At 34.5% G+C, this 14,021-nt stretch overlaps 1 protein-coding gene across 7 annotated transcripts in view; it reads left to right on the forward strand.

Moving 5' to 3' along the window:
* SS18 (SS18 subunit of BAF chromatin remodeling complex) overlaps positions 1 to 14,021 on the forward strand; it is a 76,830-nt gene that overhangs the window by 48,772 nt on the left and 14,037 nt on the right. For 3 of the 7 annotated variants that reach the window (XM_032602613.1, XM_032602614.1, XM_032602615.1), the window contains 4 exons: positions 5,830 to 5,997; positions 6,676 to 6,780; positions 10,429 to 10,551; positions 13,080 to 13,213. In XM_032602613.1, coding sequence (XP_032458504.1) covers positions 5,830 to 5,997; positions 6,676 to 6,780; positions 10,429 to 10,551; positions 13,080 to 13,213 — 530 coding nt within the window. Of the gene's footprint in view, positions 1 to 5,829; positions 5,998 to 6,675; positions 6,781 to 9,621; positions 10,552 to 13,079; positions 13,214 to 14,021 lie in introns of all 7 variants that reach the window. The other 4 variants (XM_032602610.1, XM_032602611.1, XR_004345375.1 and 1 more) reach the window with 3 other exon arrangements.

The raw sequence follows: 14,021 nt of genomic DNA on the forward strand, positions 1-14,021 counted from the left end.
TTTACCATCCCACCAGCAATGAGTGAGCGATCTGCTTTTTCCAAGTCCTTGTCAGCATTTGGTATTGTCAGTTTTTTTCTTTTTTATCTTAGCTGTTCTAAAAATGTGTAGTAGGCTACATCTCATTGTGGTCCTAATTTGCATCTCCCCAATGGCTATTGATACTGGACATCTTTTCATGTGCTTATTTGCCATCTCTATATCCTCTTCAGTGAAATGTCTCCTGCCCATTTTCTAGTTGAATTATTTTTTAACTGTCTATCTGTCCATCCATCTACTCATCCATTAATAGCATCTTTTTCAGAATGCATTTCAGAGTAACTTGCAGATGTTAGTACACTTTACCCATGAATACTTTAGTCTGCATATCATTAGAGCTCAACGTTTAAAATTTTTTCTTTTAATAGTTTTTTCTTTAGGTAATATTTACATGCAATGAAGTGTACCAATCTTAAGTGTATCATTCACTGGGTTTTGACGTATTTGTAACATTTACTCCTTGGGATTCATTTTACAGCTAACATCCTAGGTGCCCTTATGGGATGCAGTTCTAATCCAGTTTAACCATTTTGCATGAACTATAATCTGGTTGCTTTTATGGTAAAAGGGGACAATTGGTTACTTCTTTTCCATTACACCTCTGTCTCAATGTGTGATCCTAAGAGTACCGGGATAAGAATCATCTGGGGTAGTTGTTAAAACAAGATTTGTCTGCTCCACCCCATACCTGCTAAATCAGAAACTCTGGGGGTAAATTTTAGAAATTACGTTTTACAAACATTCCAAGTTCATACTTACTTACAGTCCATTCCCTCAGAAGTTTTTTCTAGGCAGGATCATTTCTTCTGTACCTGATGGTTCATAACTTTTCAGCTTTCATGCTAAGTGACACAAAGCTATATGTTCTAATATAGCCCATCTCCATGGCTTTCTACTTGGACAAGATAGGACCTTACTTTCACAACATATTGTCACTTGTGTCCCATAAATCTAGAGCTTTTGGAATACCTTTCATTCTACAATGGATGTTTAACAGTGACTTTGTTTTCGAATTAATATTGTATAGTATAGTTGAAACTATTAAGAGAAGTTGGCTAAGAGATTGCCTAGCTTTTTACTTTGCTGGATTTATTAAGCCACAACACATCCCTTTTCCAATTTTCAATCACCAGAAAACTGAATACATAATCTAATTCTCAGACTAGTTTGTAGAGATGCCTGTGATTTTGAATTATGCCCTTGAGAATCCAGGACTTCTTAACTCAGCACTATTGACATTTTGAGCTGCATAATTCTTTGTTGTTGGGGCCTGTCCTGTGCATTGTGAGATATTTAGCAGTGTTTCTGTCCTGTACCCACTAGGTGACAGTAGCAACCCCCCACACCAGTTGCGACGACCAAAAATGGCTCCAAACTTTACTGAATGTCCCCTGGGGACAAAATCACCCACAGTTGAAAATCACAGCCTTAAGAAATAATTACTGTAAGGAAGTACATGTAAGGATTGTCTGTGCTACTGAAGAAACTAACAATAACAGAAGTTACTGATTGATACTATTATGTTTCAGTACTTTTGAATACTTTCATGAGATTTCTCTAAAAAATTCATGTTATGAAAAGTTTGTATCTCTTAGTGAACTGTTCTTTTTACTAGATAAAATCTATCATGGTTCTATTTCTTCATTGGTTTCTAGGAAATTCAGCTAAGTTTGTACTAGTTAACAGTGACTTTACTAAGCTGCTGGGATTTTCTTAGTTACTTGGCTCATGTTCTTTTATCCTTGGTGTTATATCTAAATGTCGTATTATGAACTGCTTGAAACTCTTGATGAGCACAGATGTACGTTTTTGGTAAGTAAAGAATCCTATTCGCTTTAAGTGGCTATTTAATAGGTGGGTGAGCTAATTGAATTTACTGGAATACAGGGATTTTTTTTCTTGCAAATAAACCATTAGTAATACATTCAAATGAGAGCTGTAAGTGGTTTAGTTTGAGACTGAATGGTTAAGGAACAAGTAGTAAAATGTGAGCAGTAGATGATGAAACATGAACAAGAAAATAGGCTTGGAGTAGGTATTATCTACGCGGTTTCGTGGTCACTATAACAGAGATAATAGATGAAGTGAAGAAACTTCTTGTATTCTAGGATTTTATTATTAGAGTGATGATGTTACATAGAACTGTTTTCCTGGGAGATATTACATGGGAGAAGTATGATTTGACTTCGAAGAAGAGGTACACGTAATGGTTAAGAGCATGGCTTTAGAGTTCTCACCACCATTTCCTAGCTATGCAACTTTAGGTAAGGTTCTTAATGCTTGTATGCCTTAAGTTTTCTTACTTGTAAAGTGAAGTTGATAACAATACTACATGTTTCATAGGGTTCGAGGAGGATAAATAATAGACATAAAGCTCTTAGCTTGGGCTTCCCTGGTGGCACAGTGGTTAAGAATCCGCCTGCCAATGCAGGGGACATGGGTTCGAGCCCTGGTCTGGGAAGATCCCACATGCTGTGTAGCAACTAAGCCCGTGCGCCACAACTACTGAGCCCATGTGCCATAACTACTGAAGCCCGCACACCTAAAGCCCGTGCTCTGCAACAAGAAAAAAAAAAGCTCTTAGCTTAATGCCTGGCCCTTAATAAGTGCTCATTAACTGTTAGCTGTCATTTTTAACCTTCACTTAAAATAATTCATAGATTAATGGTATGATTTACAGAGTTTTAGTGTATTGGTTTGCATCTCAAGATATGAATATATATGCATGTATGTATATATTATATGTATATAGAATTTTAAAAATTATATAGTTCTAAATTCTTCACAGATTATTTGAAGCTTATTTTTTTTAATTAATTTATTTTAGTTTAGTTTTGGCTGCTTTGGGTCTCCGTTGCTGTGCAAAGCTTATTGTTATCTTTATAGTTGAGTCTTAAAAAAATTCTTCTTTTTGAACAAGTAACTTGAGACAAAACTAAGTATTAACTGTCTCATTGGAGCAAAGAATTCCAGTAATGTAAAATATGGTGATTTGGGAATATTTTACATCTGTTTAAGATATAGGACATTGTTTCCATAGAATATCTGTTAGGGTGTGAAACTCAAAATGGAAAGAAATAATGTGGTGATGTACATTTGTGACATGTCCTTTTAAAACACTTTTACAAAACCATATTATAATTAAGACATTAGTAGGATCTTTGTATCACACTTTTTAGTTCATCTTAGCATCAGAATGATTTATGTAAAAGATAAAGAGTAACCTTTAAGCATACAGTAATGTGTGAGGTCACTATTTGTAGAAAATGATTTTAATAGACTTATAATCTTCACTCTGTAGCACAAATTTTTAGAACTTATTTTGGGGGTAACCTTTTGAGATTTAGCTCTCTTATTTCCATTAGTATCTCAAGAGATAACACACATTTATTTGCCAGTGTAGCATATTTCATTATCATAAGAAAAATAATATGCTTCCTAAACAATCAGAATTGAAGTCGAATTTTTTTTTAATGGATAAGGCTTCAAGGGAAAAGATGAAAAGTACCATGTTTTAGCAGTGCTCTCCTCCTCCATTCTCTGCCGTTTTAGGCTTGATCTTGAATGATGTCAGGGATCCTTAGAGGGAGAGAAGTGACAGAGAATAAAAGAAGGGTGGTAATTGAGCTCTTTGGGATTGGAAGTGCTGACAGTCCCCAAAGATAAAGCACAAGTGGCATGGTCTTTTCTATCTAGGGCTTAAACTAGAATTACTTTTCTCCTTTACAGCAGAGCTTGGAATTTTGTTGTTATTGTATCCTTTGGGATTTCCCCCCAGCTATTGTGTTTTTGCTTTCTTTCTCCTTTATTTTTAATTTTGCTTCCAGTGCATATTATATGCTTTAATTTTATAGTTATCTTCTCTTAAGACAAGAGGTCTTTAATCAGTGATGGAGAAGAAAGACAAGGCAAAACCTTCATTTACTGAAAATGAATTCTATAAATGGCCAATCATGCTGCCTACTATATTATGAATGCTAGTATTCAGTACTTTATTATATACAAAATACATTTTAAAAATTGTAACCTCAGTTAAAGTAGTGTTTTGGAACTTTTTAAATTGCATAATTTGTTTCTGAACTACTAAGTTTGCTATAGCTTCAGTAGAGGCAATGAAGAACAGTAGAATAAATGTGCTTTTGAAGTCAAACTTGAGTTATGCCTGATTCCCAGTTGATATCTATTAGCTTATATGATCTTGATCTTTGGATTCTTTGGCTAAAAACTTGACAATTAGTATCCTTGCCTTTGGTAGTTGTTAGTGATTTACATTAAATAAATGTGAAAGCGTGTCTGGTAGTGTTAAGTGCATTCTGTGTCAAGTTCTCTTCCCCTCCACTCTCCACTGAGCCACCTTATCCCTACTATTAGGAGTTTATTGTTGAAAAAAAAAGTCCCAGAGTAACCTTTGAAAGGTTTATATTTATGTCAAAATTAGAAGGAAAAAGGAATTTAAAAAGAAGTAGAAGAACAGAAGAAGGCAAGTAGGAGAAAAAGAGTTAGCTCTGATAAAATACTTCTTTAGATAACCAGTTCTTCAAACTGGAAGAGTGAGTTCTTTCTGCTTACATTGTTGCTGCTATTGTAGGTCAGCAACATATTTAAAGAGGTGGGCATGTTTTGTTTTGAATTTTTATATAAATAATGAGCTTTTGGCTCATCTGGGCAGTTTTGCCTGTAAAAGTTTTCTAGTTCTTTGCCTTTTGTACTTTCTTCTTAAATTTTCCCCAAGTCAGTAAAGGCGGGGAGTATGTAGCTCTTTAGGCGGTAAACTGGGGGATGACTCATACATACTTCTCAGATAGTAATGGTTATAATGGTAGAATGATGAGCTCCCCATACCATAACTTAGCCTGGGGAACCTCTGAAGAGCTGCTTACATGTTTACATGACAACACAGAACTTTATGGCCATTGTTCATTATATCATATGATATATTTTTACTGTTGCCAATGTGACACTATAGCAGTGGTCGTTGGGCTACCTCGATATTACTCGCTTTGGAAACCGCATAGTTCTGATTTCTAAGTCTATGGCTTAGTGTAGTTCTCTGCCTAGGTGTTTTTGATTGTGTATGTGTGTGTTAGAGCTTATTAAGAAGCACTGTATAGTCTTGATTTCAGGAAGACCTTTTTAGTTTATAAATCTTAAAGTTGGAAAAAGGAAAGAAGACCCTTAGATTTTTGTTTTAAAATTGTTTATGAAATTCCACCAGTATAAGGAGTATATTCATAAATGTGTTTGTAGTTTCCCTGTCTACCATTATATAATGACTGGGCATTGAAAAAGGAAAAAAAAAATGGATACACTGAAATTAGATTTCTTTCCGTTAGTTCGACTACTGATTTGCTGTGTGATTTTGTGGTTTACTTTGTTTTGGTATATGTTCTTATGTAGCATAAGGATTCTATCTTTCCTAGAAAGATTGCATAGATAAATACTATATAGTACATAATAAAAAAATATATACTTTCAGGATGTTCATATATTGTATCCACTCTTTTTTTAGAAATTGTTACAGTATTCCTCCAGTGGAATTCAAATCACCTACCATGGATTACTTGTTTTCCCTTGTTTGCAGATTATTTTAGGCATGTGAACTGTAGTTCAAAGATTTGTTTTTATTACTTGAAGTCAGTTTATCTTGCAATTATATATATATAAATATATAAATATATATATATAAATTATATAGTTTAGGGATTATATGATAAAAGATTTTTGTATTTCTCTTAAGATGTTAAAATTATATGCCAAAAATTACGTGCATAATGTTTTGTCTGTTTTCAGGTCCAATGATGCACCAGCAGCCTCCTTCTCAACAGTACAATATGCCGCAGGGAGGTGGGCAGCATTACCAAGGCCAGCAGCCACCTATGGGAATGATGGGTCAAGTTAACCAGAGCAATCATATGATGGCACAGAGACAGATTCCTCCCTATAGACCACCACAACAGGGTACGATTCCATTTGGAAAATTTTTAACAGTAGTCGAAAGGCTTTAAATTTTAATGAACTTTTCAGACAGGCAAAGTCAGAGCTTTTTGTTTCTTGATTTTTAAAAATCATATTTTATTATTTTTCTTAAAAGGTAGTGGGTATAGTAGGTACAAAGGGTCACAGAAAGTGGATATGAACTTCCTGGTTTATAGCTTTCTTTTATTTATTCTTTTCTGGGAAAAGTTTACGTCAAAATTTTATATCGAAAGCTTACTAATTTACAGCAGAAAATACTGTTTTATTTTTGAGAAGTTACTAAATTTGAGAAGTTACTAAATATATGATCAGAAACAAACCCTAATTTATTTCAAACTGCTCTAATATCAAAATAAAAAAGAAATTAATTTTCTTCCAGTTTGAATCTCTTTTTAGGAAGTTAATGTTTGTTTTTTTGAGTTGGTATTGTTTGATACTGCATGTATGGTCTTAACATTAATTTTTGTGAAATGTGGTGTGTGGTGTTGCTGTGTGTTTATGTATGTGTGTGTATACGAATAGTCAAAAGTATCTGAAATGCCCCAAAGCATGGGAGGGGAATCTACAGAAATCATCTCTCATAACACCAGATTAGACGGAAAGCCTTTGAATGACCTGGAGAACAAATTATTTACATCTTGACTGGTTGTGGTTTTTCAGGCCCACCACAGCAGTACTCAGGCCAGGAAGACTATTATGGGGACCAGTACAGTCATGGTGGACAAGGTCCTCCAGAAGGCATGAACCAGCAATATTACCCTGATGGTAATCTCTCCTAATGTTAACTTTCCCATTTTCTATCCCTGCCCAGTATTAATGTGGGTAGCTACTCAAAACATTCTAATCAGAATGAAGAAACTAACAATGTGTTTCTTCCAAATTTAGAAACACTTCAGTAATCTAAAGCATCAATGGTAGCATTCGTTTATAATCTATTTTAAAGTATATTTTGTTTGGTTATTCCATATTAGTACCATCAGGAATCATGTTCTGTCATTGGAATCCTTTCTTATATAAAAGAGGATCCTTTTATATTTGGAATTGTTCATTTGAACCAAAGCAAGTGTTACTGATTTACTTTTTTAAATAAAAGCTTTTTTGAGGTAATTCATATACCGTAAAGTTCACCCACTGGTTTACTTTTATGCATTGTATAAATACGAAGAGAATATAGTTTTGAGTATTCTTCCAAATTTCATCATGTTCGTTAATGTTGCATATGTCTCAAAGAACAGAACTATGTTTATATACATTAGCATTTGCACTTGAGAAAGATTTTAGAGACTGAATCATATCCATAATATAGCTGTTTATAATAGAGTTAGAATAGAAAGGCATTTGGAAACCAGATTTTAACTTTAGTTACTTAGTTTAATGGTATGTTTATTTTTTAGTGGGAAGGTGGCTTGTGAAAAAGTGGTCAGTAAAAGATGTACTGTGCTTAGTAGTAATACAAGCATACAAGCAGGCTTTCATCATACAGTTCTTTGTTTTCCTGTATGTTTGAAAACTTTATGATACAATGTTGAAGAAAAAATAATACAAACAAATAAAATTGATCATATAGAGGTGGTTAGATTTTTCTTGTTTGGAAGGACTTGCCAAAATCTTCATTTATTTTAAGCTCCCTTGATGTATTTAAGGTAAACTGCTTAACAGAAAACTTGGGCAAACTAAGAACTTCAAGCTAAAGTGTTGGGACCATTTGACTAGAAGCTAATGTAAGCTAGCAAGAAGATATAATTTGGTGTATTTAAAAAATAATTTTGTCCACCACTTTTTATCAGTGTATAAAGCATAAGTGGTATGGGGACGTTGGCTTTTTCCTGCAAAGATTCTGCTTACACAAGCAGAACAAACACCTGTAGAATTTTGCACACAAAATCTGTTAGTGGCAGTGATATGTATGGATAATTCTGGTTAGAAGACAACATTGTTTTTTAATGTTTTACTTGCCCTGAATTATTTAGAATGTTGGAGTTTTTTTTCTTTTTCCTTTCACATGTAGACATTATTTAAGTTTTTTTTTAATGAAAAACTTTAGTTACATTTATAGACTATAGATATTTTAAAGAAATGAACTCTAGGTTGTTAAATATTATACGTTAGGAAGTCTGCTGAAAATAAATGATTGTTTTGTTTAATTTTAAAAATACATTTTAAGTAATTGAGTTGAATTTAACACTGTTATTTTGGTCCTGAGTATTTCCTGAAATGTGAAATTTGTATTGTTATAAATATGAACTTTCTATTCAAAATAGAGATGTTATTTTTGTAAATAGCAGAACTTTAAGGTTGCTATAAATAATTCATTTTATTACATAATGGAATTTTAAAATTTCAGTGGTATCATTTTTGCATAGCTGTGTATTAATATATTTGTCTGACATTTACATAGAGTATTTATTCCATTTATAACAACAATTAATTTTCTTAAACAGCATTGGATATTTTGTTATTATACTTAGATACTATGTCAATAAATATGTAGATTAGGGGTTGGCAAACTTTTTTCTGTAAAGGGCCAGGAAATAAATATTTTCGTCTTTGCAAATCATGTGGTCGCAGTCTAAACTACTGAACTCTTGTGGTAGCATGAAAACAGCTATAGAAAATATGAATGGATATGACTGTTCCAGTGAAACTTTCTTTACAAAAACAGGCCACTGGCTGTGTTTAGACTGCAGACCATAGTTTGCCAATCCATAATATAGATATTTATGAGGTGGTTTGGGAACATTGGAATACTAGAGCAATGAGTATTACATTTATTTATAACTATATTCCTCCTTACTTAATTAGGTATTTTTCTAAAATTTAGTTCAGATTTTACCTAACTGAAAAGTTATTTCCTGCGATTTCTTTGAGCATCTTAGTTAAAAGGACTAGAGTATTGATTTCATTAAAAGTCTGGTCATCTTGCAGGTGTAAATTTATCGTGCCTTAAAATTAAAGGTGTACTCTAGCACTTAACACAGTATTAATTTTATGAAGGTGTATGTTTATGATACTCTAGAAATATTTTCTAAAGGCTCCTAGAATGGCAGGATTAAGCAATATATTTTTGCATCTGAAAATACTTTGAGATACGTATACTTTAAGCAAGTTAATAGAAAATGTGAAAAATTTGTTTCAGTTTCTTTTAGGGGAAAAAAACTTATGGAGCTCTTTTATATTTTGCATTGTTTTAGCATATGCCGTGGAATTGGCGACCAGCAGAACAGGTGTTTGACAAAATATAATTGCTTCCTTTGTTCGTTCTAATTTAATTCAAGTTATTTACATGTGAAAGTCCTAAATGCTTTCATTCTTTTTTTTTTTAATTGAAGATAAAGTTTTTTTTTCCCTCCTTGATGAGGACTGTCAGAGTTAAGACTAAGTGTAATGTTTCTAAAACTGTTTTTTGCTTTAAAAAAAATTTGCACGTTATCTCAATATGAAAACAATCACATTTGGTAAATATTTGGCTAATGCAATTGAAATTATTTTTTATGTATTTCCATTTCTTTTTCTTTTTTTCAATTTTATCTGAAAGTTTAAATATATTTAGGGTTTTCACTCAGTGGCCATTAACGTTTCTTCCTGTCTCTTGTCGAATTGATGTAGGTCATAATGATTACGGTTATCAGCAACCGTCGTATCCTGAACAAGGCTACGATAGGCCTTATGAGGATTCCTCACAACATTACTACGAAGGAGGTATCTATATACCTTCACACACATACACATATATATCCCCTTCTACAGGAACAAAAATTCTTGCATAAGGCAACTTCTACCCACGCAAAGCTCTCGTAGAATACTAGTTGCTGGCTGTCTTGAAAGTTGCAGGGAGCCTAGAACAATCAAAATAATTTCCTTACAAATATTTAAAATGTATAACCATGACTTGCCATTTCTAACAACAATAAAAAGACTAAAACATTTTAAAATAATTTTTTCCTCAGTGGAAATTTTCTATTTGAACATAAATCCATCAATCCAATTTTTTTTTCTTGTGTGTGTTTACATATGTATAATTTTACATATAAGTTTAGTGCCTTTAGGAAACAGCTTGCTGATCTTGTGTAGCTTAGTGTGTGCTCTTGTAGCTGTCTTTAATTTTGTCTTTTTTATTTTATTTAGCATAGTCATGATCTTATGACTGTGATGTTCCAGTAAATGTAATGCTCGTATGGCAGAGACGCTGAAAATGCTGCAGTTCAACCTTGCACAATTGGCTTTAACTGCAGTTTGTTTGGCCGAAATCCTTCTGTTTGGTTTGAGTTTTTTCTTTGTTTTGTTAACTTTTAAAAATCAATATGGCATTTTATTTTGTTCTTGTGTTGTTTGCTATGCATCTTAGAGGAAAAAAGTTAATTAAGCAAACTTCTCAGTTTTTTTTTTTTTTCCTCTTCTCCAATTATCCTGTAGGGAATTCACAGTATGGCCAACAGCAAGATGCTTACCAAGGACCACCTCCCCAACAGGGATATCCAGCCCAGCAGCAGCAGTACCCAGGGCAGCAGGGCTACCCAGGACAGCAGCAGGGCTACGGTAATGGCTTACTGCAGTTTATTCTTGTCACCAAAAAATGTGATGATTACTCTTTCATAATACAGACGTGGATATTTAATGTTTATTTTTCTAAGGATTATTTTTGAAAATTCACAGTTTTAGCTTAGCTTGTTACTGGAGTGTTTATATTTAAAGTGTTGTTCTTAAACTAGTAATCCATTTAAAAAGAAACATAAACTAGAGATGGTTCATTGACCAAAGGTAAGGTATGTAGTCACTCAAAATGAAATCCTTAATGAATTCTTAAACCTATTTGGCATCCACAACCAGCCAATAGCTTTGTATGTGCTTGGAAAACTGATGAGTTGGGTGATGATTAACAACATGTACATAATCTGCTTGGCAAATTTGTTTCTAAAACTAATGACTGTTACCATGAAAAGTAACATTGATCTTTTAGTGTACAAGGGAAATCTATTTGGAACACGTAAATAAAATGCCTTTGTCATTCTCTGTTAAAATAGCAGTTTACACATTCATAGGAGTATATTTATTGCAGGTATGTATCTTACACTTTGGGAGAAGTATAGCCATCTTTTCTTATTATATACTCACTATGATGTCTACTAGTTGGCTATCTGACTGTTAGATAGGGAGGGGGGGAATAATACAGACCTGATGTCTCAGTCTTAAATTTTCTGCTTCTATAATAACTATTTTAGATATAGGAAAATATGATTCCTACGATAGGAGAAGTAGCTGCTTAATCTGACATCATCTTTTGCTAACATGGCCTCTTTTTTAACATTAGTAGTGTCTTATTATTTTTATTAATTGGTTTAAACTCTGCTGTTATTATGGGCACCTCTTTCCACCTGTGATAACAAATCTAAGAACCAGGATCAGGCTGAAATTCTCTTGCATCTTCAACAGAAGCACTGGAATTCAGCCAGGTATTGGGTGTCAGGAATTTTCCCCAAAATGATCAGTTCTGGTTCCCAAATTCCAGCTATGACTTTAGAAATACTCCATGCATTTGTTGTCTTTACAAAGGGACTTTCTTGCTCCTCTCAAATGGCATTTCCATTTCATGACCATTAAATATTTGTACATTGAATAAATAGAGTATTCTGGTTTTATTGTGTTTGCATGAAAACAAATATTATGTGGATCAGTCAGGTAAGTTTATTGATTTAAGAGAAATATTATTTTCAGTGGAAAGAGAGAGTAAAAGAAATTTAGTGATTTTGGCTTAAGTAGTTAAATGCTGTTGTGTCAGACATCGTTGGGCACCCTAAAGGAGACGTTCCCATTTTGCTTATCTGTAGGTTTCAGCTGTCAGACTTGCTTTTAATAAAAAATACAGTTTTAAAAATTGGATGCATAATAACTAAATAAACAAAATAATAGACTGGTGGAATTTAAGCTTGAAAATTTCTTGTTCTCTTTGACATCTTTCTCTGCAGTGTTTTTTTTTTTTTTTTTTTTTTTTAATGCGCCACGCGGGCCTCTCACTGTTGTGGCCTCTCCCGTCGCGGAGGACAGGCTCCGGACGCGCAGGCTCAGCGGCCATGGCTCACGGGCCCAGCCGCTCCGCGGCATGCGGGATCCTCCCAGACCGGGGCACGAACCCGTGTCCCCCTCATCGGCAGGCGGACTCTCAACCACTGCGCCACCAGGGAAGCCCTCTGCAGTGTTTTTTATAACAGGATTTGAATGGCTGTGATAGAAAATATTTAAGTATCAAAGCTTTTCAGCTTATGCTTTATAAAGCATTCTTTACAATAGACAGGAGTAGAGTTGAAATAGACGTATTTGTTTGGCAAGCCAAATTAGTCCCTTGTCATCTCTGGAAGTTGAAATCATTCATTTATATGGGTTAAGTATTAAAGGTGATGGGTACACAGAGTGTAACTTTTGAATCATGTTTTTTCCACATACAGCCTGTGGCTTTTCAAGTCTTCTTTAATTTCTGTTTGAAAATATTGTGATAATGAGTTTGTCAGTGCAGAACATAAAGCTTTCTTTTGGTGATTGCAAATGCAAATCTAGAAATTACATGTAAAATCATTCTTTGTGATTCTTTTAGTGATTGCAAGTATAAATCTTAGAGTTATACAGCTGTAACTATCACTGATTTCCAAACTTTATTCAGAAATTACTTCAGTATTTCAATTTGAGTCAGCTTCTTGCCTTTTCTTTCCACTGCTTGCTTATTATACTGGTTAACTTCCTACTAGAGGTATAGATGAATTTCCTTAACATCATGGTGTTAACTTGCTTTACAACTCCTGAGTCTCTTTTACTCATTTTGACATATAAAATCTTAATGGCTAACACGTAGCACAATAGTTATACTGAATCAGAGCATATTGGTACATGGTAGTGTCCTTAACAGTATTTTTACTTCTTATAACTTTTGGAATGTATTTCAAAACGCATTTAAGAAAAATCGACATACCAGACTGCAAGGGAATATGGTAACATCTAATCTTAAACCGCTTCTGGAATTCTAGGGACTTACTGTATTTTCTCCTGGGCTTTTGTGTGTGCTGATTATTTTACAGGTCCTTCGCAGGGTGGTCCAGGTCCTCAGTACCCTAACTACCCACAGGGGCAAGGGCAGCAGTATGGAGGTTACAGACCAGCCCAGCCTGGGCCACCCCAGCCCCCGCAGCAGAGGCCTTACGGGTATGACCAGGTGAGTTACCCGGGTGGCCGGGACTGCCCTGTTGTTTGCTCACTCTCGACTAGGTTGCACGTTTCTCAGCTGAAGATTCATTTTTCCCGCCTCTTGTTTATAGTGTTAACCGAAAAAAGGTGGTTACTTACTCTTGAGTCTTCTTCATAGAATGCTGACACAGTTAATCATCGTTGCTGTAGCCTGCAAAACATGGCGTATCTCTAAGCGCCAGCATTCGTTCATGTTTGTTCATTCATAGTCTCTCCCTGGGCTTTACCCCCTAGGCATACTTCCCTTCGCTATCCCAAACATTATTCCGTGTTCTGAAGCCCTTAATTTCTCTGATGTCCCTCACGTTTATTGTTCAAGACTGTGCTTTGACCTATGGAAATGTGGAGTCCATCTGAGGCAGTGCTCTTCCTGGCTCTCGTCTTCACTCCAGCATATTCACCCTACTCCCCTCACATGCACGATATCCCTTCTCTTTAAACTCATACTCACCACCTGTCTCTGTTGCCTCCTTCCATACACATATCCATTATCTCAGATATTAATCATCTTTCTTTCTCCCCTGTTATCTTTCCTTCTACTACCTTCAGATATCTATAAGTGTATCTCGTCCTAAGATGACTATATTCTCTTGAACCTCGTGTTACCTTCTTTTCATCAGTAAATTTCTCAGACTTAATAATCTGTGCCACAGTCATTGTTCTGTGAATCTTCTCATACATACTCTAAATTATTATTAAAATGATTTATTATGTTGGCAGTTTTTTTTAAATTGACTTCAGGTTTGTCTGATGACTTTCTAGTGAGGAGAATCTGA

This window comes from Phocoena sinus, chromosome 14, assembly GCF_008692025.1.
Source record: "Phocoena sinus isolate mPhoSin1 chromosome 14, mPhoSin1.pri, whole genome shotgun sequence".
In the NCBI taxonomy this organism is placed as follows: domain Eukaryota; kingdom Metazoa; phylum Chordata; class Mammalia; order Artiodactyla; family Phocoenidae; genus Phocoena; species Phocoena sinus.